Below are 26832 nucleotides of genomic sequence, written 5' to 3'. Positions count from 1 at the left end.
GGACCAAAACTGCAGTAAGTTCAGGATCTCCACTGTGTCCCAGCATGTTTATACTGTGTGGCTTAGCAACAAATATATTATTTATTAGTCTACTGGATGTCTCCTCAGTAGCCGCAGACAAAACAGAGCTGAACTGTGCTTTAAGATATGTGATTTGGGATGGCATGGTGGGTATGGACCTAACCTGATTAAGTATGTCTACATACTACTTCATCTATTTCCTGTCCGGATAGATGAGAAGTACGTCTCCTGGCAGTTCACATTATTGTCATACTTGACATATTCTAAAAAATCCATCCCTCTCTTATCTGGAGAGTTTAGTCCCGTAACATTATGTGTCAATATTTTACACATTTTCCAGAGCGGCAAATGTGCTTAATTTGCGGGGAGTCCCCGACATCTGTGTCACCTCTAACTCTGACAAACTGAACAGTAAATATATAATGGGGAATGATTCCAACCCCAGTGGAGGGACAGTGATACACAAGTATAAATGGGGTTAACAGCAAAAAAATAAAGGGATTGTCTGCTGCCTGGAACAAATCTTAACCTGTGACTGAAATTATCCTATTTGCTTGGACCGGATTTTGTCTATTGCAGGTTTATCTCTGCCCTGCTGTTTGTTCTGTTATCCGTATTCTGCACCACATTACGCTGCATTCCTTGTCTATACACTGCTGCTTATCTATCAGTGGTTTCCTTTCTACTGACTTGTCAATGGTCTGAGAAGCTCACTTCTGCTGTTACTGGGTGTTACTTTACTGATGTTACTACTTTACTCATGTTACTGCTCTCCCTACTTCTCATTTAAACACCTATTCTGGAAACATAAGAAGTAAGGTGATTTATGATAAGGGTTAAGTACATAGACCTTGGATCTACTGTTGAAAGTTCTATACAGGAACTGAACCCACTCATGAGCCAACAAGAGGGACATCATCAATACTAGGTACTGTATCTCAGCATTCTAAGAGTCACATAATGCTGTTTAGATTTATTATTGACTGCTGGACTCATGACAATTATAGGCATAGTATTGTAGGATTGACATGGTAGACACCTATAAGGCCCATGATGAATCCACCAATTGACTAAGTGGAGATATGTGTTACACTTTCTGTCCACTATATATATATATATATATATATATATATATATATATATATATATATATATATATATATATATTGTGAGCAATAATCTAAGGTTGCAACCACAGTTTGTTAATATCAGCTCTGGACCTCCAATAAAATTGACAAAAAGAGCTCAGATGAGTGCTGCCGTGTTCGCATTTAAAAGGGTGCCACTGTAAACCTAAATTATACCACTTAAAATGAAATTCCGGATGAGATCCAGCAGAATAAAGAGAATAGACTCTGTAGAGCTAGTATAGTATAGCACAGAGGAGCAGGATCAGTTAGCTGAAGAAACACAGCACAAATAGAAGAATTCAAGCCCCATACAGTGGAACTCGGGGTCGGATACACTGAGGATACACCACGCTCAGGAGAGTCGCCAGGTCGGATACACAGGTGAACAGGCAGCAGCGTAGTCAGTAAGGATACTGGGTCAGATACACAGGTGCATAGGCAGCAGAGTAGTCAATAAGGATAGCCGGGTCGGATATACAGGCACCAGCGTAGTCAATAAGGATAGCCGGGTCAGATATACAGGCACCAGCGTAGTCAATAAGGATAGCCGGGTCGGATATACAGGCACCAGAGTAGTCAATAAGGATAGCCGGGTCGGATACACAGGCACCAGCGTAGTCAATAAGGATAGCCGGGTCGGATATACAGGCACCAGCGTAGTCAATAAGGATAGCCGGGTCTGATATACAGGCACCAGCGTAGTCAATAAGGATAGCCAGGTCGGATACACAGGCAGCAGCGGATCCAGAAGCAGAGGTCAAACAAGCCAAAGTTCATACACAGGGAAACGCCAGAAGCAGCACAGGGAGAGCCAGGCACAAAGTGGTAACTTGTTGCTGTGAAAAGGCTGCAGTGTCCAGGTGAGCTTTATTTAGTCTGCAGATATCATGTGACCGCCCAAACCAGGAAGTGCTGAGCTGTACACAGAGGCAGGGAAATCAGCAGCACAGGAGCCAGTAAGTTTGTGACATTGTGCTTTCATGCTCTTTTCTTTAATTTAATCCCATTTTCGACCAACTCTGCTTCAGCCCCTATCAGTTTAGCAAAGTAAACAGGCTTCCTCTATGATCTCATTTATCTGGGAGATAGCATGTAATATTATGCTCTCTCTCCATGCTTGTAGCTCAACTCGGTGTGAGTTATGGGGGTTGTGAGTAACTATATAGTGCTCAAGGTACGATATAATAAAATAATAAATAGGATACGGAGAACACGGTAACAGGTTCTCTGTATTTGCACTATGGCTACCTGACCTTGGATTAAATGGAGGCCAAAATCTTTACCAAATTTTTTTTTTTAGCATTTTAGTCATTTGTTTTGAACAAGGTCTAATTTAGTTCATAAACCTGAATTGTAGAGTAATGTCACTATTGAACATCAAAATAAGGTACCTAAGAGACTGGCTTCAAGAGTACCTACACAAATACTATATTGGAGAAAAATGTTCTTGCATCTCCATGATCATGAAATACCTACCTATATTTTAGATAACCCGCTTTAATGTCAGTCTGCAAGATTTGACATATTTTAAGGCACAATTGTAAATTAAACCCATCTAAATCTATAGCCTTACCTTTTGTAGGGAACCCTGACTTCCAAGATTGCATGATGGCTCACCCCTTTACCTCAATAGAAGCAGGAAGTCTAAAATCAGTGGGTAAATTATTGGGTTATAATTGGATATTTATTGGATACTAGCTGAAGTAGCCGACATTGCCCAGGTTTAAAACTTCATGTTTCAGTGAGTTTTATGTAACTGCCAATATTTAAAAAATAATTAGCAGCTTAGCAGCTCTTCCAACACACCCATGAGGTGGATGCCCATTGTCATTTTTTTTTCTATTAAATATCATCCAAATCCATCCAGTGGAAGGCCCAGAATAGGCTCCCCAGTTCTTTCCAGCATTCACCAACTGGTAGTCCGACCGGGCCATCAACCTCCTATTATGTCTCTTGGGATCCAAGGTTACTGTGAAGTTTTCATCCAAATCCATCCAGTGGAAGGCTCACGACAGGCTCCCTGAGTCGTACTTCAGGCCAGCATACACCAAAGGGAGATCCGATTGGGACCCCTTACCCCCCTAAAACCTGGCCAGTATCCAACTGGACCACCTCGCGCTGGTTTCATCCTAATTGGTGCAGGAGTGTCGAAGATATTCTCAGTAAAACAAATATATATATAATTGTTGTTTTTTTTTATTTTTTTTATAAACTTCTAAAAAAAACATTAGATCACAGGCCAAAGATCAGCATTATGCCAATAACACGTTTAAATTTCTTTCTCATTTGGACTGCTATAATGTGGGCTGCACAGTGGCTTAGTGGTTAGCACTTCTTCCTCACAGTACTGGGGTGATGAGTTCAATTCCTGACCATGGCCTGTGTGGAGTTTGTACATTCTCGCTGTGTTTGCGTGGGTTTCCTCCGGTTCCCTCCCACACTCCAAAAAACATACTAGTAGGTTAATTGGCTGCTAACAAAATTGACCCTAGTCTGTGCATGTGTATGTTATTGAATTTAGACTGTAAGCTCCAATGGGGCAAGGACTGATGCGAGTGAGTTCTCTGTACAGCGCTATATAAATAGATGATGATGATAACCAATTAGATACTCTCTTACTGCCAGCCCCTGTAGAAAGATGGCAATTTCTATGCATTATAATTTTTTGCGTGACCCTCTTGACCACACAGTAAGGTCTTATAAAGTGTCTTGAACACTTCCCCAATCTGAAAATGGATAAATTACTAAAAACGTTCTTCAATCAACTTACACCTGGCATCCAGATATGGAAACGTTCTTTAACATTTTCCATACAAGATACCTTTCACCTCATATAAACTATATTATAGAACTCTCCAAAACATGAAGTGTCTCAAATGTCAAGAATCATCAGTAGCTTTGTTATACTACCTGTTACTACACCCTCTCATCCGGGCTTCTGGGTGTGGAAATTTGCGATAGAAGAATTGGTCATCTATTTACCATTCACAGCGGAATTGGCCATTCTAGGTATCCTACCATATGAGAGAGATGAGAGTTTCCATAGGGGGGTTGGGGGAAACTAATAATGGCCATCTCTGTGGCAGACAGATAGACCATTCTCCACATGTGGATCCAGAGCACCATTCCTTCACTTATTTAAAGAGAAATTATTCTTTATTTTTACAAATGGCCTGATTGGAGGCCTCTCTTCAAAAAGAAATACAAACGCAAACATTTTTTGAAACTTAGGAAAGCTACATGTACGTTGTCGATCCATATAGGGTAACAACTATGGAGATGCTTCTTTTAGACCATCTGGCGTGGAACACTTGTTTACAAGACCCAACGGTCAATTTGTGACCTATCCTCTGAGTTCATTATCCAAGTATCATGGACAACTATGTAACAAGCGGCATTGTGCAAAAAAAAAATAAAAAAATATGAAGCACATATAATTGGAAGTTACATGCAATATTCTCTCAATGCTCATTTCTTGTTAAATTTGTAAGATTTAAGTGTATATGTACAACATCAATAAAAGCAAAATGTGATTAATTATCAAAAGCTGTGTATTACTAGGCTGAATAATATACATGAAACTTTACATATTTCTAAATACAGAATATTCATCATGCTCTCGTTCATGCTTATGCAACAGGGTGACGTTTTAGAAGGGGGTGTTTCCCTAACAGAGCAGACATGGAGTGATTGACATCTTGACAAACATGCTTTGCAGAAAAGCACTGGTTTTTTTGGTGGATTCATACATGGGCAATTACGTCACATCAACTCAAATTACTGTATTTACAGCTTATTGACCTGCATCAGATTCCATTAGGACATTGTTCTTTAGATGTCCTATCAGCTGTTTTAAATGACTGCAGTAGAATATCAGATTAATACCAAACAATATATTTACCTGTAGGGCTGAGTGGCCCATTAAAATCTGTTATATTCCAATAACCAGCATTCAGTTTCCCTGTTTATTCCTCTGTGAGATAACTATGTGAGCTGGTGATTTAATTCTTATCCACGAGCAGTAAATATACCAGATTACAGTAAACAGTTAACAGGAAATGTATCACCAGAAATATAAAAAATATGTTTTATCTAAAAAATATTTTCCAATTAACCATCCGTCAAGAAATTTAATTAATTTCTTTATATGTGCGCTTTACTTCAGCTCCATTAGTGTAAGTTGTTTTAGTGAAATCTCCATTGATTTTGAGTTGATGTTTTCCATATGGAGTTGGGCGTGAGACGATCAAATGTATTTACCCTTTAATCGCTTTGGGCCTGCAACTCATTGCAAAGTTGTTGTTTTTTCCCATTGTTGCTTCTTCCAAAGGTTGAAGCTCTTCCAGCAAAATAAGCATAGTGTTAGAAACGTGTCCTGTCCAAAACTTAACTGATTCATTCAGAACTTGACTAACATTCTAAAAACCCCACAGTTTCCAAACACATTTATGCAGTTAGCATTTCCTGTTGGCTAATAATAACAAACATCTTGTGATATTTCAGAGGCACAACTGGGATTTAGACACACAGGTCATTTTGTTTTGTTAGATTTTTCCATAAAGTTATAATTTAGCAACTGCAGTAAAGACAGCACCCATTAAACAAGTGAGGCGAGCTCAGGGAGGACAGAAACCTCCCGTGGAGCCGAAGTGTTTATAAATGGGCCTGGTAATGTTATATGTACAAAGTTTAGCTTTGGGTGGAATTAGATATTTTAAAATAAAATCCTATTTTTCCCCCCTGTTCTCCATGGGTCTTTCAAGCCCGCTGGTCCCTGATGCATATAACAGCCTTAGCGGATTCTCTCTTTAGCTTGATTAGGCTTTGCTTAGGTTGTCAACGCCCCTTACCTGTTACAATGAGAAGTTTGGGATAGAGGGACATTGGCCACAATAAAGGTCCACTAGAGTAGTAGGGAGACTCTTCATTAACAAACTTTCAGTGGGCCAGTCAGATCCACAGAAAACAAGAAAATAATAAATAGGACTTATAACACACCTAATTCCACAGTTGTTTATTTTTATATATATATATATATATATATATATATATATATATATATATATATATATAATGTGTGTGTGTGTGTGTGTGTGTGTGTGTGTGTGTGTGTGTGTGTTTGTATATGTATGTGTGTACTTTGTTGTGCTTTATTCAGGGATGTCAGAATGGCACAATCAGCAAGAGGTGTAGTTCCAGCATTTAAATAAACAAAAGTATTTACAATTTCCTGCAACCCTGCTTCTGACTAAGCACTCAGTCACCTCGCTAGTCACCGGTCAACTAGTTTAGAGTTGGTCACCCAGCCCACAATACAAAACATTCTATGTATGGTTCCTCCCCAGCACTAAGTACTAAGCCAGAAATTGATGGCATCCATGTCCTCCACTTGTGAACCTGGGCTCAGTTTTTATAACTATGGGGGACTAAAACAAAGTACAAATGGGGGAGGGGAGAGGTTTACAGACTTATATCATGAGCTTTTATGGAGAAAAGGTTTGTTTCTGTTTTTAAGTGCACATGTCAGCCACAGGTTGCCAGTTAAGAAAATTATTAACGAAAAATTTTAATTATCGAGAGGGGTGGAGATCCAGGCAGCTATCCTGGGAATAAGCGCTGTAGAGGATTAAATTAAGATGGACTATCCTAAACCACCATGGGGTCCAGACCTACCCAGAGACATGTCCTCTCTCATTAAGATATTATGTTATTTTCTCCATAGCTGCTACCCATCAAATATAGTTTTTAAATTCCTCCAAAGAAAAAGGAAGAGGGTTCTTTCAGTACCTAGCTAGTACACATTTAGCGGCCGCTAGGATGTGCGAGACAAGTTTCTTAGAGTCTTTGATGAGGTTTTTTGGAGGGTAGGAGAAGAGAAAAAAAACCATAAAGTCAAGAAGGCTATGAACCATGTCTCAATAAAGAGCAGTTACCGGGTAGATCTACCAAATCTGAAGCAGAGTTTCCTTGTAGCCACAATTCCGCCAGCATCCTGGATCAGTATTAAGAAACATCTTATTCAATCCATTCATGGAATAATACCATACATAGTAGACTTTATCCGGGGATTTCCTTTAACTAGAAATTTATTTGGTTCACTATTTCTTCCCTTATGTCACCATAAATCTCCTCATCTGGGGGGCGGTCATATATCTCTGGGGGGAAGGCTGGATTTCCCCCTATGGTGGTCTAGATAAAGCCTTTGGACGTTATTTAGCAAAGTGAATGGGGCAGAGGTTGGAAGCTTTTGAAAATGCCATTTTTAGTATAACCCTAATTTTAACAGTGATGATCCTACACAGCCACAAAATAATGTGACGGTTCCTAGAGCTCAGCTCAGCCTGAAGTTTAGAAACAACGGAGTGAAATTTTCCTGATACAAAAGATAGTATCTAGGGCAGTGATGGGCAACCTGATACCCTTTAATAGGGTCACACAATACCCTTAATCTCAGTGATAAGTTTATATAATACCTATCTGTAATAACATGTCATTTTAGACAAGTGTTACCAGCTGTAACAAACAAATCCGACGATAAAACTTGAGTCCACATGTGGAGCTTCGGAGAGCCTCATGACGCTCTATAGCCGCCTGTTGCCCACCACTGAGTTAACCCCCAAATATTTTATATTTTTCTTCTGCAACTTAAAATTGTGCTTCGCTGTCAAGCAGTCTTTGTCTTGGGGGGAAGCGGTAGAATCATGGCCTCAAATTTTGAATAATCAATCTTCTATCCTCAAATGTCACTATATTGATGCTAAATTAGACAGTGAGATTGAAGGTTGAGTTAATGTTAAAAGAATATTATCCGCAAATAATGAGTTCTTTGAGATAGTCTCCCTGATTTGTACTCCACACTATTATAAGATTAAGATCTGATATATGTGAAGTTCGTATATTTTCCCCGCCCGCGTGGGTTTCCCCACGGGTGCTCCGGTTTCCTCCCACAATCCAAAAACATACTTGTAGGTTAATTGGCTGCTATCAAATTGACCCTAGTCTGTGTATGTTTTAGGGAATTTAGAATGTATTGGGGCAGGGACTGCTGTGAGTGAGTTCCCTGTGTATAAATAGGTGCTGATGATAATAGCTAATCGTTCCATCACCAGGGCAGGAAGCCCTGTCTGGTTCTGTTTCATATATGAACTGTATCAGAAGGAATACCATAATCCTACTGTTATTTTAAGTGGAATTAACCTTAAAAAGTTTGCACATTACTGGTTTCACGGTCATGCAAGAAACAAATTAATAGTGTCACAATGTCCATTTAGCATAAATTATATAATCCTTTACATAAATGAGCAACTATTATATATAGTATGTATGCAAAATATTTAGTCTCTGGTTACAACTATATATTTTTTTTAATAAAAAAAATAGATACTGGTCCCATATTGATGTTATCCCCTTGTTTTTGTTTTTATTTTTCTTAATCTATTATGTACACAATTTTCAATAAAAACATACCTAGTTTAAAAAAAAAAAAAAAAAAAGATACCGCTGACATTTATAATATCTAGGACACTTACAAAAAACTCATAAGAATACATAGAAACATATGACAGATATATTAGAATATAAGAAACTTGTTAGAACTAGTGATGTCTATGATAAGACTGTTATTGTGGAGGGAGCCTTTTTTTTCCTATGCAAATCAAGCATCTGTCTGGAAGCATATGAAAGTACATACCAATGGACCCTTCAGAACCTAGAATGGCTCATAGCTTAGGACAAACCGCTTGTACTCAGCAAAAAAACAAAGGTTTGGCCAATTTCCTGTGGTTAATCACTCTATGGCAACTTTACATACATGTATATATGTGTGAATGATATGTTTTCTTATTGTATCAACTTGTATTTTATGTTTCATTGTTCTTTAAATGCTTGTTTTGATTTTAATAGCGTTACCTGTATAACCATGACTCTCATGCAGCACACAAATACAGTACGACATAGAAGTAAATCATTGCACACTGTCCCTAATTTCCAGGGACCCTCCCAGATTTTGAAGACTTGACGATGGAAATTCTTGTGTCTATTTGTCATTATCAATTACTTGAGGTTCCTTTTTGTATAATGAACTACTGTTACTTTAGCAATAATGTATAGCACATTGCAAGTTAAAATGACAATTGACAGTGTGTAATGCTCCAATCATAAATGCATGTTGAGTGTGAATGTTACGATGCAGTATAATACAGTGCAACCAATGGTGTTGCTAAAGATAAAAGCAGCAATTATACCCCAATTATTGCCACAACACTGAAAATATGCTTTGATTGGAGGCTCTTCTCAGACCCCCTGTGCTGCTGGAATTATATTTCTTGGTCCAACCAATGCCCCACTAAGTCCTTCCCATTTTTCATGCTATTAAGGAATGTGGCTTCTTGTATATCTGTCAACAGGACACCATGAAGGTTATTTCACATTTTAATTTTTCTTTTTAAAGCTGCATTACCACCTGGAGCTAATAATCTACTACTAGTGTACTTCTCTGTAATAACAAACTGATTACTGTCATAAATACTTATTCATGGGTATAGAAAAATACAAAATTTGAACCTTGAGGAACAAGTGACATTAATTTCGAATGTTTACGTGCAATGAATTTGGTACACATTACAGGCTTTTGAGATGATTATCGGGCCGATCACAAAATGAATGACTGTTTGGCCCAATATTGTGTCAGTGAGTACACTGAAACGATGAGCGATTATCGTTCCAAAGCCCATTGTGTTGTTTCATTTGCTTTTTAATCGGATTAAAAAGCTTGTTCATCGATGAAACAATTCCGTTACAATCCTGCAGTGTGTACGCACTTACGATCAGGATTTCCATTAGGTTTAAAGAGTCATGATCTTTTCAGCCGATGGTTATGACAGATGAGGAGCACAGATCTGACAGTAAATCTTTTAAAACCTGTATAGAGTGTACACAGAATCCGCATGCTGATCAGGACTATTTTTTTTGCAGACATTGGTACTATTGCTATTGATATGGCATTAGTTTACATTTTCTGTAGTGTGTACCCAGCATTAGACTGTGTACAGCGGGGTATCTATACGTATAGCAACGTCCTAGTGACTGCAGTGTGGTCTGACAGCACAGGTGACTCATAGAGGAAACCATGTCACTGAAAGTACGGACTTAATTTGGCTTTAAATTTATCTAAGTAGTTATATGAGGTGAAAAATAAGGAGGATAAAATCACCATATGTATAATTCAGACTAATGTGACAGATTGCAACCATACTTACCAACCTTTTTAAAGTTCTTTCCGGGAGATCCCAGGCAGGGGGTGTGGTTGGAGGGCGGGGTGCGGTGAATTGCGTCATTTTGGCCCCGCCCCCCCGTGACAATTTCCTGGACATTTCGGGAGAGTTGGCGAGTATGATTGTTACTAATGTAATTACTTATCTGCCTGATTGGATAGTCACTGGGATTGTAGCTGACATTGTCATGACTTAGAATTGTGTTACTGGGCCAGGCATTTCTGTTTAGGCCCCTGAGGTTATATGTGGCATAAACACATGATCACACATTGGGAACTGTTTAGATGACAGTATATTACATGCAGTGGTGTTTTCATGCACACAAGGCTATATACGTATTGTGGTCTTATACAGTACACCAGCTGGACAACACTGCCATAGGAATATTTACATTTAATGTGGTATTTCTTTGAACACTAACAGAAGAGTTTTCACAAAGTACCATTGTTGTTTCATCCATACAATATTTCTATTGACTGATTTTTATTTTAAACTTGACAAAATAATATATATGTAAGTTTCTGGCTGTGTGGCTTGAGGGTAATCCATTTATTTCTAAGATGTTAATTAAATGTTGTGGTTAGTTCTCCAGCTGTGGCCCAGATGAACATAAATTCAGTATTGTTATAGTCAGCCAGCAAATGTACAGAGATCATTGCGTGATGGTAGAAAATTAGTGGATGAAAGTATTAATTGTACACAATAGTCCCATCTTGTTTTGTAGAGATCCTGCTGCCAAATCTCTGTGGGAGTCTATGATGCACATGAAGCAGAAGGAAGCGGTGATGGAAGTGAGAAGACATCTTGTAGATGCAGCCAGCAGAGAGAAACTGCCCATTAAAATGAGCATGGGTGAGCTTTGTACAATGTACCTGCACATCACATAATATAGAGATACGTGTTATATGTTTATAAAGCTCTATTAAGTGGGTAGGGCTGCAGATAGTAATTAGAAGATATATGGGTTTTTAGAATATAGGGCTGGGAATATAGTAATTAGTGGAAGGTAATTGTACCAATAAAATAATGATTTTGTTTTTCTAGACGTTATACCGTGCTGTGCAAAAGTTTTAGGCAGGTGTGGAAAAAATTCTGCAAAGTAAGAATGCTTTCAAAAACAGAAGTGTTAATATTTTATTTTTCTCAATTAACAAAATGCAAAGTGAATGAACGGAAGAGAAATCTAAATCAAATCAATATTTGGTGTGACCACCCTTTGCCTTCAAAACAGCATCAATTTGTCTAGGTACAATTGCACACAGTTATTGAAGAAACTCGGTCGTTCCAAACATCTTGTAGAACTAACAGCAGATCTTCTGTGGATGTAGCTTGCTCAAATCCTTCTGTCTCTTCATGTAATCCCAGACAAACTGGGTGATGTTGAGATCAGGGCTCTGTGGGGGCCATATTATCACTTCCAGGACTCCTTGTTCTTCTTCACTTTGCTCCCATTATGATTGGTTCCTGCCAGTCTGGTGAAACCACATGGTGAAGTGTGCAGTGTATGGAGCTCATTGCTTGAATTTGGTCATTGACAAATCATAAAAATATCTGCTTTGTAAATATTTATGCAGGGCTATAGAGGGGAGATTATAGATTTATAAATTTGCAAAAGTTGGAAATATTCCCGTATTAGTTAAGTCACGCAAACCTCTAAAGTTGGCCTTAACCAACATGGAAATGCAGTGTTAGCAAAGCTGATTGTGTGCATCTGGATTGAGTGGTATCAAGGCGGATGGCGAAGGAGATAAGTTATACAGTTTACTATAGCAGGCTCAGGTTGACAGAGATAAAATGATAGCGAATAAATATTTTTTAAAGTTGGGAACTCCCAGCTCATCTTCCAACGTTGGATGTTGCAGAGTGCCACTTCTAAGTCTAAGTTTTTTCCCTGACCGTATGAACGCAAATACCATCCACTGAAAGGACAAAAAGATCTTAAAGGTGACATTGAGTAATGCTAGTGAAAGTTAGAGGAGTTTAGATAATATGTTCATTTTTAACTGAGGTGATGTGCCCAATGCAGGAAATGTACAATGTATTCCATGTTGGTAGGTTAGATTTGATTGTGGCAAGGGGAAGGGAGTAGTTAGCTTTAAAGAGAATCTCTATTCTTGGTGATGTAAACTCCTTGATACTTAAGTTTATTTACTTTCCACTTGAATTGAAGGTTAATTTCAATATTTTTTTTTAGAAGCTATGAGGTAAGAAAAAGTATAAAGTTTCAGTTTTGCTACTGTTGATTTTGTAATTGGATAGAAGGCCAAATTGGTTAGCTTCTCTGAATACATTGTGGAGGGTGATCGTTGGTTTGAAGACTGACAGTGGAATGTTGTCAGCATACAAAGCTACATGAGATCCACTCTACTATCCAATATGTCAGAGTTTTGTTGAATCCTGGATTTCAGTGACTTCCATTACTGATGCAAAAATAAGGAGGAAAAGGGACAACCTTGGTGGGTGCTGATTCATTAGGGCTGAAGCTGTGGTAAAGTAATCACAGTTAGGAACTCCCCTTCCAGTCCGAAGGGTTCTAGGGCCTTCAGCATGAAGGGCCATCCTACACAATCAAAGGCTTTTTCAGTGTCTAATGCTCTAAGTAGAACAGTTGATTGCTCTCCTCGGGGTAGATTTACTGAAGCTTCTAAAATCGAAAGTGGAGGTGTTGCCCATAACAGCCAATCAGATTCTAGCTATCATTTATTAAGTACATTCTAGAAAATGACAGCTAGATTCTGGTTGCTATAGGCAACACCTCCACTTTTCCCTTTTAAAAACTTTAGTAAATCTACCCCAAGGTGTGTTGTCCAGTGCTTGTTATCCAAGTACAGCAACCTGGTCAGGGTGAATTATCTTTGGGATCTATAAATTGAGCCTGTTATCCAGGACTGTAGTGAAAATATTAGTCAACAATTAGTATAGAAATTGGGTGGTAACCACCACAGGATGTTGCCTCTTGGCCTTCCTTATGGACAACTGTGATTGTGGCAGTTGTGTTGGCTCAACAAACGTTTGCTCCATCTCTAATAGATTTAATGATTTCTGTGAGTGGTGGCATGAGAATAAAATGACTCATTTTTTTTGGTAAATTATGAGTGGGGATCCTGCCAGGGACAGGAGCAGCCTTCATTGTTAGGCTTTATTCCTATGTAATTGGGCTGTTGACGGATACAATGTAGTTGTAGTTTAGGAAGATTACAGCTGGAGAGATATTCCAGTGCTTGAATTTGGATCCGCTGAATATTACCTCTATTCCTTTTTTTTTTTCACATTTGTAATCCCGTACACAGGTTGTGTCAAATTATAGTAAAATGAATTTAATAATACCAATGATGAGTAAATAAAATTGTATTTTACAGGGGTTCCATTGAATCTATTATCTATACAAAAGGGGATGCTGCACTAAACTATTATGTACAAAGTATTGTTACACTGTAAGGGCAGACACACACAGTTTCTATGTGCCTATTCCTCTACATTTCATTGTTTCTACATACTAAATGTAGACAATGTATATTTTATACATATTGTGTTATATAACTCTAGAAATCAGTAATCTGTGTGTTTATGCTTCTAGTGCCATTGCTTAATGCCACTCTTGGGCTTGTCATTGGCTAGATAACTAATGTCAAAGTGTATATATTGGAAAAACTCGCAGCTCTCCCTCCAGGAATCTTGGAGAAGTGTCTGTGATTTTCACATACATCTGTGTTTGGATACAAAATATGCTATATCTTTCATGTTAGACTCCATACTAAAGCAGAATAACAGCTTAGGGTTTTGACATGTCACTAAGACACGTATAATGCCTCCAAAGACATGATTGTCATGTAAGAGGAAACTGTACAATTCATGAAATGTAGCATTACAGGAACATAGTAGATTCTCATCCTTCAAGTGAAATTCTGGGATGAATAAAATAATGCAGAACTCGGGAGCCTTGAGTAAAATTGATAAGCCATCGCTTACCTTTTATGTAGTTGGTTAAAACGAGGCTACATTTAGGCTGGACACACACTAATGCACTGATTGTGGAGATCACACAATAAACAAACCTTTGGTCAGATATTGCAAGAGTGTGTATGCTCCCACAATTATGTTTTGTCTTACTAAATCACACCACATTATTTATTATTATAATAAATAATGTTGCTAAAAGCCTCTGAAAAGATATTACTATTGTTTGGGAAATCTATTTACTGTGCAAAAAACAAAAGGTTGTATGTGTATGTGAATGGTATGTATAAAGACAAGAGTTTATTTACTGTTGAAAAGAGACAGATAAGAGAAGAATTTGTATACTGTTGAAAAGAGAAAGACAAAGAGGTGATTTACTGTTGAAAAGACAGGGATATCTGTTGCTGCGTGACGAGGTGGGCTGGACGGCCGAGGTTGTGTTTGAAAAGAGAATGGAGTATACAGTATTTATTAGTAGTATACGGTGTTAGTTTCAGTAGTAAATGGTATTTTAAGTAGTATATGGTGTGTTTTTAAGTAGTATACGGTATTTTGAGTAGTATACGGTGTGGTTTTTCAGTAGTATACGGTATTGTGAGTAGTATACAGTGTGGTTTTTCAGTAGTATACGGTATTGTGAGTAGTATACGGTGTGGTTTTTTAGTAGTATACGGTATTGTGAGTAGTATACGGTGTGGTTTTTCAGTAGTATACGGTATTGTGAGTAGTATACGGTGTATTGAAGAAGTATATGGTTTGAATAAGTAGTATACAAGGTATACGGTGAAAACAGATTTGTTGGAGAGGCAGGGTGTCGAGGAGCTGATATCCATGTGGTCCGCATTGATATTTCTGTATTAGGGGTCCTCGTTTGGTATTTGATGGAGCGAGTGGACGCGGCTTGAGCAAATATGTCCTCGGCCGTTAAAGATCTCTAGCGGTAGATTGCGTGTTGCAGAGTGTTGAAAGTATTTGTTGGAGAGGCAGGGTATTGAGGAGCTGATATCCCTGTGGTCCGCATAGATATTGATATTGTTCAATTTGGATGCTAAGCATACGCTAGAGATGGTCAATGTTATGCCTAAGGAAGGGACGATTGGTTTGGTTTCTTATGTTTAAGAAATATGGTGCGTACGCAACGGCGTATTGCAACAAATGGGTCAGGATGACCAAGGATTGTGAGAGACCTTTTCCAAAGATCGGTAGTTTCAATTCAGAGGTGTTGAATAATGTAACAAAAAGTACGGTTGATTAAACCAACAAAAACGAGAATTAAACATGATGACTTTAAAATTGTAGGAACAGGAAGGGTACACGTGGCAAGGGAGCGCGTGCACAGCGGAAGTAGGTGTGGCGCGAAGCGCGCACTCAGCGGAAGTGAGCGTTGAGAAACGTGGAGAACTGAGTGCATGTGCGCCCTCGACTTAAATGTGATTGGGGTGATAAGTACAGCCGATACCAAAAATGTTAAAAATATAACCAGAAACTTCCTATCCTATAATTTATGTTAAGGATAATGTATTAAGGGAAGAAAGTGAACCCACCGTCATTTCAGCCATTGCCCATGCTAGCAACATGCAAGAGGCACCACATGGATAAGGAAGGGGAACAGTTCCACCAGCAGGAGCAGCGGCTGAAATTGGTGAGAATAATGTAGAGATTAATAGAAGGGGGGACATCCATTATACTGCAACAGCAAATCCAGCAACTAGTTCAGAATGTAGTGATTTGGTAGGTTTGCATTCTGTCCGCACAATAGCAGTTCCCAATGGGAAGGCGGACAGAGATGGCGTAGTTCCCAGAAGACATGTAGAAATGCATTGTCCATGGACTAGAACTGCTCTATATGTCGTTTTATGCATTTCAGATGGAAACACACGTAAGATACTAAGTATGAGTCACTAAGAGTTAATTTTTTTCACTTCTCTATTATAAGCTAGGAAGTCTGTCACAAAGGTATATAGTTATGGTGATACCGAGTTCCATATGAGCTAACGATGGACAACACTGGATTGCACGGTTGATGTAAGACCCCCTAGTTAAGTATGGGGAGGGGTAATAGTTTAGCGAATAGCTAAGGGGGTTAGTGGAATAAATACAGCCATTTTCCCATAGTGTCCAATCCAGCTGTTATGTTTGCTGTAAAATCTCCTTTTCTGCCTTTCTGTTTGTATTCAAATTCTTGTATTCTTATTATTCGTTGCTCTCCAATTCCAATTTTCTATGTGAAAACACATAGACATGGTCTCATTCATGGGTCTAAGACATTGGTGACATCAGACGGAGTCAGGGATACACACACTATATTGACATAAGTCACAGAAGCAGCTAGGGGTTTGATTTTATGTGTATAGAAGCTACTGATTTGAAGCAGTAAGGTTTTTGTTGTGGAAATATGATTCATGTTTTATACATTGCATATCTGCATTTTTGTCTCCTGCGCAAAGTGTGCCTTTATTTTTATATATATATATATATATATATATATGCACAAAGGGTGGAGACAGCAGATTGCTGGAGGTTAGACATACAGATATGCATCTCTGTGTAGAACATTCGAGTAGGATTTTTGCCATAAGACACGACATAATGTGAAACCCTAGAAAAGGTAAAATTTTCATGTTTTATATTTTTTCACTGTTAGACAGACATGTACTGGATACTGTTATATTTGAAGAAAGTGTTATAGAGATAGACCCCTTTGCCCTTCTCACTTAGCCAAGTAGCTGAACGTGTGGGATTGAAAATGGCATGTGAGTTGGCAGAGGGAAATCAATTGATATACGTTGGTCTTCAGCATTTTTCTAGTCTAGGGGGCGACGTTGAGGCGAAACTTTTTATATAGCAATGGTAGTACATTAGTAGAACATTACATGGAGGACTTGTGACAGTGACACAGTTACCAACTGAAGTAGCTGCTAGTAAAGTCCACACTTACACACACGACTGTACATGGCTGTCACACCAGGACGTACATGGCTGTCAAATAGACAGCAGGGTTTTATGTGACAGCTGACAAATCTGTTTTGTTTTGTTTTTTTGTTGTATTGTTTTAAACTGTGTACATACACACACACACACACACACACGCGCATGCACACACATATTAGTTAATATATGAATATTTGTGTTACCTGAAGAATGTCTCCAGGTAAAACAAATCCACGTCATCCAATTACCACCTTGCAGAATCCTCAAGTATGCACTGGTGTACCGATTATATATATCTGGGTAAAGGTGTATTGAAATGTTTCTAATGTATTACTGTGTCATACTCAGGGCTTTTGTTATTCAGTGTGATAGCCCTAGAGTTATAATAGGTGATAGGGGTATTCATGTTATTGATAATAAATGTATAATTTATGAGCAGTGATAACAAATTACATACTTTTTGATTAGCCACAAACCAGTGTGAGAATAAAGTAACGGTACTAGTTAGAACGAATTGAATAGAATGAGGGTTGAAACTTGATTAAAGTGACTGATAGCTTTGCCCACTAGTCCTCCCCACTATCAAGATCACTCCTAAGCTGCCTCTTAACCTGTTGTCTTTTGAAATGGTTTTGACTTTCTTGTGATGAGTTTGTAACTGAGAGACTGTTCTAGACCTTGAGAGGAAAGGTAAATAGTGAGACAGCAATCGAGAACGCTCAAAACACTGTCTCCTGAGGTTTTACACTAACTGTCAGGATGTTGGACCGGGAGAGTAAGTTGTGGAACAGTAATTTCCTAGGCTCAGGTTATTTGACAGACAGGTACCAAGTGTGGGCTACCAGCATCACGTCTTTAGGGGTTTCAGAGAGACACTGGTACCCATTCCACCCACTGCAGAGGAGCCAACAGCCAGAGAAGGTTCCAACTACACTCATGAATCTGTTCTGGAAGGCCCCGAATGCAGTTAGCAACACCTGAGCCAAAGACTAAGACAGTAGTCCAGCATGAAGTTGTAGTTTTTCCTGTTCTGTGTTTTTCTTGTCTCATTCTCTTTTCAGGACAGTCAATTCTTTCGATGGTAGACAGGTGACAGAGGCTGGTTCAGGTAGTGATATTGAGGAGTTGGGGATGAAGGAGAAGTTGGTAGCACAATCGGTCCAGCCAATTACTCTATTCAATTCAGGGGTAAAGGAAAATTTGGAAAACTTGGAGAAAGTGCGAAGGGGGTATTGTCTGAGGAGTATTACGTCTGTAAGTACTTTGACCCCATAGTTGAAGAGAGATACATCCAGCGATGCCAGTCCAGTAATATTCGGCCTTCAGCAGGCATCCTTGAGAATGATTATCATTCTTGGGTGGGTAAGGTTGTAGACCAAAAAGTGCTGGGTGAGCTCTCACGTGCCTCAGAGATTATATCGAGTAGGACTAGTTCTCTTTCCACTAAATATTCCTGAGGTACCCGAATTATGGGGTGGGAGGTCACTAGGGGAAAGGTAAGACAGCTAGGTCCCTTAGTTTGGAGTCTCCCAATATTTGGCAAACTGATCACTGTTACAAGGAAAATTGAGCATTGGGAGAATGGAGAGAACAAACAGACAATAGCCCGCCCCACAAGTGTTGATGGAAAGAACTGATGACATTATTAGGATATATGTACTAACTCAAGCTGAAGGAGATCGTATATGACATTGTTGATAGACATAGGATGATGTTATTAGTGAACATGCAGTGTTTAAGTGTTGTCTCAGCTTAAAGACATGAAGAACTGTAGTAGAATATTTTATATTGTTGATACATGTTCTATCGAACCCTGTACCATTCCAGATAATGCATTACATGTTTTATTGCACCCTTGCAGGGCATACAAAAGGTTATCGCCAAGCTCCAGAGGTATACGGCCTATAGTAAAAGTAAGAAAAATTGTTTCTAGGATTAAGACTCTCTCTTATGGTAACCTGTCTAGGATCTACAGACAGCGTGGTCATACACCAAGTGGGACTTACATTACAGAGCAATGAAACGTGATACTGAGATCCTGCATCTAAAATCTTTAAGGTGATAGTTTATTATACTATCAAAGGGTGGAACTGTCAAAGTCGTATAATTGGATGAACTTAAGTATATTGGTTAATATTGTTTTACCGTGCGATTGCGATCAGTATGCACGTAACATGTGGCACGGCAAGATCGCACGATAAAATCCGCACACATAGACTCGCACTCTCACATTTATTTATTTATATACTTTATATTTATAATGGTTCCATCCCACAGTGATTTATGAGCAGATGGTATTTAGGTTGTATATATGTATATATATGTGTGTGTGTGTGTGTATATATAAATATATATATATATATATATATATATATATATATATATATATATATATATATATATATATATATATATATATTATATATCAAGGTTATATGTACACGCTAGTTATATTCAAGGTTCAGGTTACAGGAACTGTGTCATGTTTGCTATCATTTTAATCTCCTATTCATCAGCAGTTGTTCGGTTCATTTGCCGAAGAGATCGGACATTGCATACTCTAGTTAGAGATGTTAGGGAATAATAGTTTAAAGTGATACAGACTGTAAAATGCAAATAGACTAGTTGACACTGAATTCTTGGTGGGAAAGTCGGAGCACATCACCTGGAGAGATACCTTTGGATATTTTGGTTTGAACTGGCCTATGATCTGCAGTACACTGGACGTTCCTGAAGCCTGGACCAATAGAAGCAAGCCACATCATCTGCATTGTTTTCTTTGTAACACTGAGTGTATATAATACAGCTTTGCTGGTACTAGCCCAGTCATTCTCTGACCACAGTATTCTGGTGTGAAGTACTGTAGCTGGTACCAGTGGAGCGCAGGCGGGCGCAGTGGTATGTATGTATTTGGTATCGGCTGTACTGTATTATAATTATGTATTGAATTGCTAAAACTTTTGCATCTGATAAATAAATTGTTTGTGCTTTGGAAACACAAGAAATCGCTTAGACAATGCTTATTGGAAAACGATAAAATTACTTTAATACTGTGCACAGCCCACTGTGTCTCTCACACTTCCCATAAATCGATTTCTTCCGCCAGGTGGTGGACATGCTATTAGCCTGCTGTCCGATTTTGCTGTTTCTTTCTCTATCTATACTAAACTCTGTGCAGGAAAGGAAACTAAGCAGCCACTAGCCAGTAAGAAACCAGACTGATAGTTGCTTGGGAGATGTTTAACAGGAGATGGGTATTAAAAATGCGGTTTCTAGAACATCAAAGGCCTTTTTTTGTTCGTCAAGGCGAGTTCTTGCCTTGGATTTGCTAATTAATATATTGTTGCATGGAAATCTATACAACTTATTTACAGGTCCATTTGTGTCCAGTTCAAGATTTCTCTGGATTTTTTTGTGACTGTGAAATTAAAGGGTTTATGGGAAGTACATATGCTTCTGTCCCTCCTCGAGAAACATTGTGCTTGTTGCGATATAAATTCACATATCTGCATGTAATGTTGTATGTGCAAGCAATATATTGTCATGAAACATATGAAGAATGCTTTGTATTTGAAGAATAAGAAGTTTCTGCAGGAAATGGTAGAAAAATAAGACTGGTGGGCATTCTTGGCTCTGGGGAAGACTTCTCTATTCCTTCCTTTCTGCTCACTCTGTGTCTCAGCAGGGAACTCTCTATCATATGGAAAGAAAAGTACATATTTATAGGTCCACCTGGATTAAAGGGATGTAGAGATTCTGTTAAGGAAGCGGTGGAAAGGAAAGCAGATTTCAAACAGATCACAAACATAGAGAAAAGAATAAGCATTATTTTGTGAGAGATTTGTAATACATACTGCTGAAATTATGATTAATTCATAGAGCTAACAGTGGGCATATTTTTCTCCAAGCTTTCATGTCAACAGCTGTATAGCACAATCTGTTATTTCTTTTAAATACTATTTATTAAGGACGTATTATGTTACTTCTTTGTGCTATCATCGTCATCAACAGTTCCGGGGTCGTGGGCTTGATTCCGACCAGGGCACTATCTGTGTGCAGTTTGTATGCCCCCCCCCTGTTTGCATGGGATTCTTCCAGGTACACCGGTTTCCTCCCACACTCCAAAGAGTGTAGGTTAATTGGCTTTTATGTGAGTGATAAAATATCCTCTGTAAATTGCTGCATAATATCTTGTCGATATATAAATAACTTCTAATAAATAATAACTTCTTTTCTCTACCAAGAGAATACAGATTCAACATGCTTCAACTATATTACTGAGGATTAATTATTTCCACAGTGCTCCTAACTGTTGTTTAGCAAAGAAAGAAAATCCTTGAGGTTTCTTTCCCTTTAAGACATAGGTTTAAGTTATCCCTTTTTGCAGGCTTGGCACAGTCTGAGAGAGTTCTGTCTTTACTTGCTCTTTGTCATTTTGGACCTTTCTGTACCTTGCCACACCCTTAATGACATCAAAACAGGTTCCCAATTATGTCACACGTACCCCTTGCCACATCCCCAAGATATTGTATTGTGAATGAATTACATCTAAATACGATTGACAGGAGAGCTGTGGAAGAAAGTAAAGGGTTTATAGGAAAGAGAAGAACATCAATGGCACTGTTACTGAATGGAGAGCACTGCAAGTAGAATTACTGGCACCATCATGTAGTTTATATATTTTATAAATGCATCTCTTAATATTTTAATAATACAAATACAATGGGAAAATAAAAGTATAGTTAGTCTCTTTAAAACGAAATACTCGGAGGCAAATGCAGGATTTTCATGAAGGTGTGAGTGAGTTCTCTGTACTGCTCTGCGGAATTATTGGGTGACTTGGACCTATCTCTTTTCTGTCGATATGATCGGATGAAATTAAGCATTTTCCTATCTGTACCTTTTAGTGGACATAGAATGTTAGAATAGAAATGATTCTCAGTAAGTGACTCCAGAAGAATAGAGACTTCAACTTAAACAGCAGATGGAAGGAAGTTGGTGCCAGGGCACTTTGTCATGTGTTTTGGAAAGCTGTGTTCCCATAAAGCCAACACACCTTACTGCCAGACTCTAAAATAGAATGTAGGCAGACCACCATGATGGCTGGAAGACTTGTACACACCCTGCAATTCTGTCTATAGCTTATAAATTGACGGAGTTCACGTTTTGCCAGCCTTTATTATGGTACTGCCAGGATTCATCCCACTGTGAATATTGCTCAGTGTATTTCTCATTGCAGGAAGATATCTGAGCTGTTATGACAATGCCGCAAACTAAATTTTCTACTAAAAAAACACATTTACAATTCAAAGTAATATTTTAGAAACTGTTACTATAATTTGTTTAATGTGCATTTAGTGATTTAAAAGTTTAACCATATATACTTTTTTTTTTTTTTTAAATGTAATTGTTTATTTTTCAGCTATCATTTAAATACTGTTAATGAGTTCTGTTTTGTACGGAAATAAACTTTATTTTTCGTGTACTACCGTTGCAGGGTACCAGTGGCAGTCTCTTATTGGCACAATGAATGGTGCACATTTCTTTTTGTTTACACCAGGAATTAACTTAATTTACAGCCCAATTAAACATGAAAACATTTCCATTTTTTGGGGCCTATAAGATTGTTAATATATTATTTCCAGGCCCACACTGATCCAGATGAGACCAGGAGGATCCTGCCACTCAACCTGTAAACCTTTTACAGTTTGGTAGACTAACTCCACAGAAAGACGTAAAATGCTGTATTAAACGGAGTATAATTTGCTAAGATTAAATCTGGGCTCTTGCATGCAATGCCACAATGCCCAATCTTGGGGGTTGCTGTAATCTACAATTGTCCCATGCTGCTTTACTGTATATTTTAAACTGGCAGATCTGTTGGCAATGTCATGAGGGGCAACAAGAAAAGCTGGGTCTGTCTGAATCATGTCATTGAGAGATAGATACCACAGGGCAGCTTGGGACTAGGATGTAGATACCCGACGAATCAGGTGAACATCCAGCACATGTAAGTAAAACAATAGATTACATGTAAACCTGTAACTCATACTACATTTTAAGATTTACATGGATTTCTGTTTTAATGAGCACTCTGTACACACTGCAGCAGTTGGACAGGTTACTTAGTTAAAAACACTACAGGTGGGGTCAGCATTGTGCTTGCGGCACTTGGGTGGGGGTCATTAGAACATCCCACCTCCCTTGCGATATTGCATTATGCTCTAAACATAACTGAATTATACTAAATGGTCTGCATATGGATAGCCAGAAAAAAACCTATTGTTACTGAACTCTTTTCGTATTTGAAGCCTGTAACCCCAAATAGATTCCATCATTTTTTAGTCACTGTTTGAATCTGTTTAATGAGAATTGGGGTACTGTTGCATACATGGGTGTCTGCGTTTCTGTAAGGGTGGTGATACTGGCTTTGGAACTCATATCATAGATATCCTATGAACAAGACTTATGTACAATATTGTCAGTTTGATAAAAATTTGTATATTTTTACTGATATAGATAAAATTTGCTGAATTTATCAGAAGTAACATTATTTTCGTAAGTCACCTAGAAATGTGAGTAGACCTGAAGTTTGTCAGTGGTAACAGAAGTCTTTGTATGTCTGTAGTAGTAGCAATGTTATTTATTTGTCATCTTCTAGTTGCATAGAAACATAGAATTTTACAGCAGATAAGAACCACTTGGCCATCTAGGCTGCATATTTTTTAACCTATGGGAACCTCCAACCCTATTTGATTCATATTTCATTGTAAAGATATCGTTATGTCTATCCCAAGCATGTTTAAACTGCTCTACTTAGCCTATACCACCTCTGATGGGAGACTATTCCACTTATCCACTACCATTTCTGTGAAGTAATATTTCCTCTGAACCTACTTCCCTCCAGTTTCAGTGCATGTCCTCATATTCTAATACTCCTCTTGCTTTGAAGAATGTTTCCCCAATGTACCTTGTTCAAACCCTTCATATATTTTAAAGTTTCTATCATGTCCCCCTTTCCCTTCTCTGCTCCAAATTAAGCATATTAATATATTTCCGTTTTTCCGGGGAAGTTTTGTGCTGTAGGCCATGCATCATTTTAGTTGCCCTTCTTTGTACAGTTTGTAATGTATTTGTATCTTTCTGGAGATATGGCCTCCAGAATTGAACACAGTATTCTAGATGAGGCCGTACCAATGACCTATACAGTGGCATTATTACTTTTATCTTTATGCTACTGATTCCTCTCCCTATGCAACCAAGCATCTGACTTGCCTTCCTCATTGCTTTGTTACATTGCTTACCTGTCTTTAAGTCACATGAAATAGTGACTACCAGATCCCTTTCCTCATCAGTAGTTTCCATTAAAGTGTCATTAATACTATATTTAGCCTTTGGGTTAGTGCATGATTTTGCGTTTTTTGGCATTAAACTGTAGTAGCCATGCTCTTGACCATTCCTCTAGTCTTCCTGGATCAGGCTTGGCTAACCTGTGGCACTCCAGGTGTTGTGAAACTACAAGCCCCAGCATGCTTTGCCAATATATAGTAGCTTATTGCTGGAAGGGTATGCTGGGACTTGTAATTTCACAACACCTGGAGTGCCACAGGTTAGCCAAGCTTGTCCTAGATCAGTGTTGGCTAACCTGTGACACTCCAGGTGTTGTGAAACTACAAGTCCCAGCATACCCTTCCAGCAATAAGCTGCTATATATAAGCAAAGCATGCTGGGATTTGTAGTTTCACAAACACCTGGAGTGTCACAGGTTAGCCAACACTGTCCTAGATCATCAATCATTTGTTTTACCCCTCCTGGTGTGTTTACCCTGTTGCATATCTTTGTGTCAACTGCAAAATGGTATACTATCTCTTCAATACTATTTGCAATGTCACTAATGAAGATATTAAAAAGCACTGGTCCAAATACAGATCCTTGGGGTACTCCAATGGTAACCTTTCCCTCCTGTCAATGCACTTAATTTACTACAACTATCTGTTTTCTATCCTGCAACCAAGATCTTATCCATTCAACCATCTTAGAATCCAATCCCAAGCTTTCAAGTTTATTTAACAGTCTGTGATGTGGGACAGTGTCAAAAGCCATAGTAAAGTTAGATAAGCTACATCTACGCCCCTCCTTGATCTATTACTTTAGTCACCCAGTCAAAAAAGTCACTAAGATTTGTTTGACATGATCTCCCCCCAGTAAATCCATGCTGTTTGGGATCCTGTAAGTTACTGGATTTGAGATATTCTACAACTCTTTCTTTAAGAGTGTTCCATCAATTTCCCTACTACTGAGGTAAGGCTCACTGGTCTGTAGTTGCTCGCCTCTTGCTTCCACTTTTGTGCAGTGGGACTACCTTTGCTTTTTTCCAGTCCTTTGTAATTACTCCTGTAGCTAGTGACTGATTTGAATAATTCTGTTAATGGTGTTAACCTCTTTTAGTATACTGGGATGTATCCCATCTGGCTCCATTGATTTATCCACTTTCAGTTTTGAGAGTTCTGTTAGGACCTTCTCCTCTGTAAATGTACTTGTATCTACCTCATTTTTATGAATGTACTTGCAACTTAACTACCCTCTCTTTCTGTAGGGAATTCTGAGCAAAAATAATAAAGGGCTCACCGTGTATGTTTCGTAAACTTTACATCAACCTTATAATTCTAAAAAACCCTTTGCATGCAAATAAAGACACGGAGACTTGAATAAGTTATAAAAAATTGCCAGAACTTTTATTATGATTTTAATTTAAACTAGACCTATGGTGGCGGAGAAAGGGCACTGCGAAACAACTCTCAAGCTGACAAACACTATCACGAGTGGACTGGCGCAAACCGCCGTACGTCCACCAACACAGGGAACAAATCCCAACATAACTTTTGCGCTGAGTTGGCGTCAGAGTGACTGCCCCTTTGAAAACTCACTCTGCCCTCCCTCACCGAGTCGAACAGGGACCCTCCTCACCGAAGGGCCAAAAAGGGAGTTACTGGTGCCTCAACGGGGGGCAGTGACCTACGACAACTACCAATGCGTCCACAAATCAGCCGCTGAACGCAGTGCCTTCCTACCGCAACATCACCGAACATACCATACCAAAGGAGTGGGTGAGTGGGATCTCGTGCTGTGGAATGAACCAGACAGGAAGTGCAGCCTCCTATAACAATCAAGGTCCCTCCCACTGGATTACCATTGGTCGGGCCAACCCATGTTAACACCTTCAGGTCAGTGTTCAGCTTACTACAAACCCTGTCGCCCTTTAAGTACATTCGTCCTATTCAGCCTCATTTGTCATTAAGATGATCTGCTCTTACCTTATCTCCCTCAACAAGACCCTCACTCTCTGTCTTTAGTCTTATTATTTCACTTTTTGTTTTTCTCCTTTTACTTATATACCTAAAAAGTTTTGCCCCTTTTATCTACTGACAGGGCTATTTTCTTTTCAGCTTGTGCCTTTCCACATCTGATTACTTTCTTCTTCTGTCTAACAAGATGCACCTATTTGTCTTCTTTATTCTGAG

The 26832-nt window shown here is 38.6% G+C and overlaps 1 protein-coding gene across 1 annotated transcript in view; it reads left to right on the top strand.

Moving 5' to 3' along the window:
* Positions 1–26832, top strand: part of SCFD2 (sec1 family domain containing 2) — a 408506-nt gene that overhangs the window by 28051 nt on the left and 353623 nt on the right. Inside the window, exon 3 of the mRNA XM_075195616.1 lies at positions 11148–11275. Coding sequence (XP_075051717.1) covers positions 11148–11275 — 128 coding nt within the window. The remainder of the gene's footprint in view (positions 1–11147; positions 11276–26832) is intronic.

Source organism: Mixophyes fleayi, chromosome 1, assembly GCF_038048845.1.
Source record: "Mixophyes fleayi isolate aMixFle1 chromosome 1, aMixFle1.hap1, whole genome shotgun sequence".
Taxonomy (NCBI): Eukaryota; Metazoa; Chordata; class Amphibia; order Anura; family Limnodynastidae; genus Mixophyes; species Mixophyes fleayi.
Note: the sequence above shows the minus strand (reverse complement) of the source record. Positions and strands in the feature narration are given on the sequence as shown.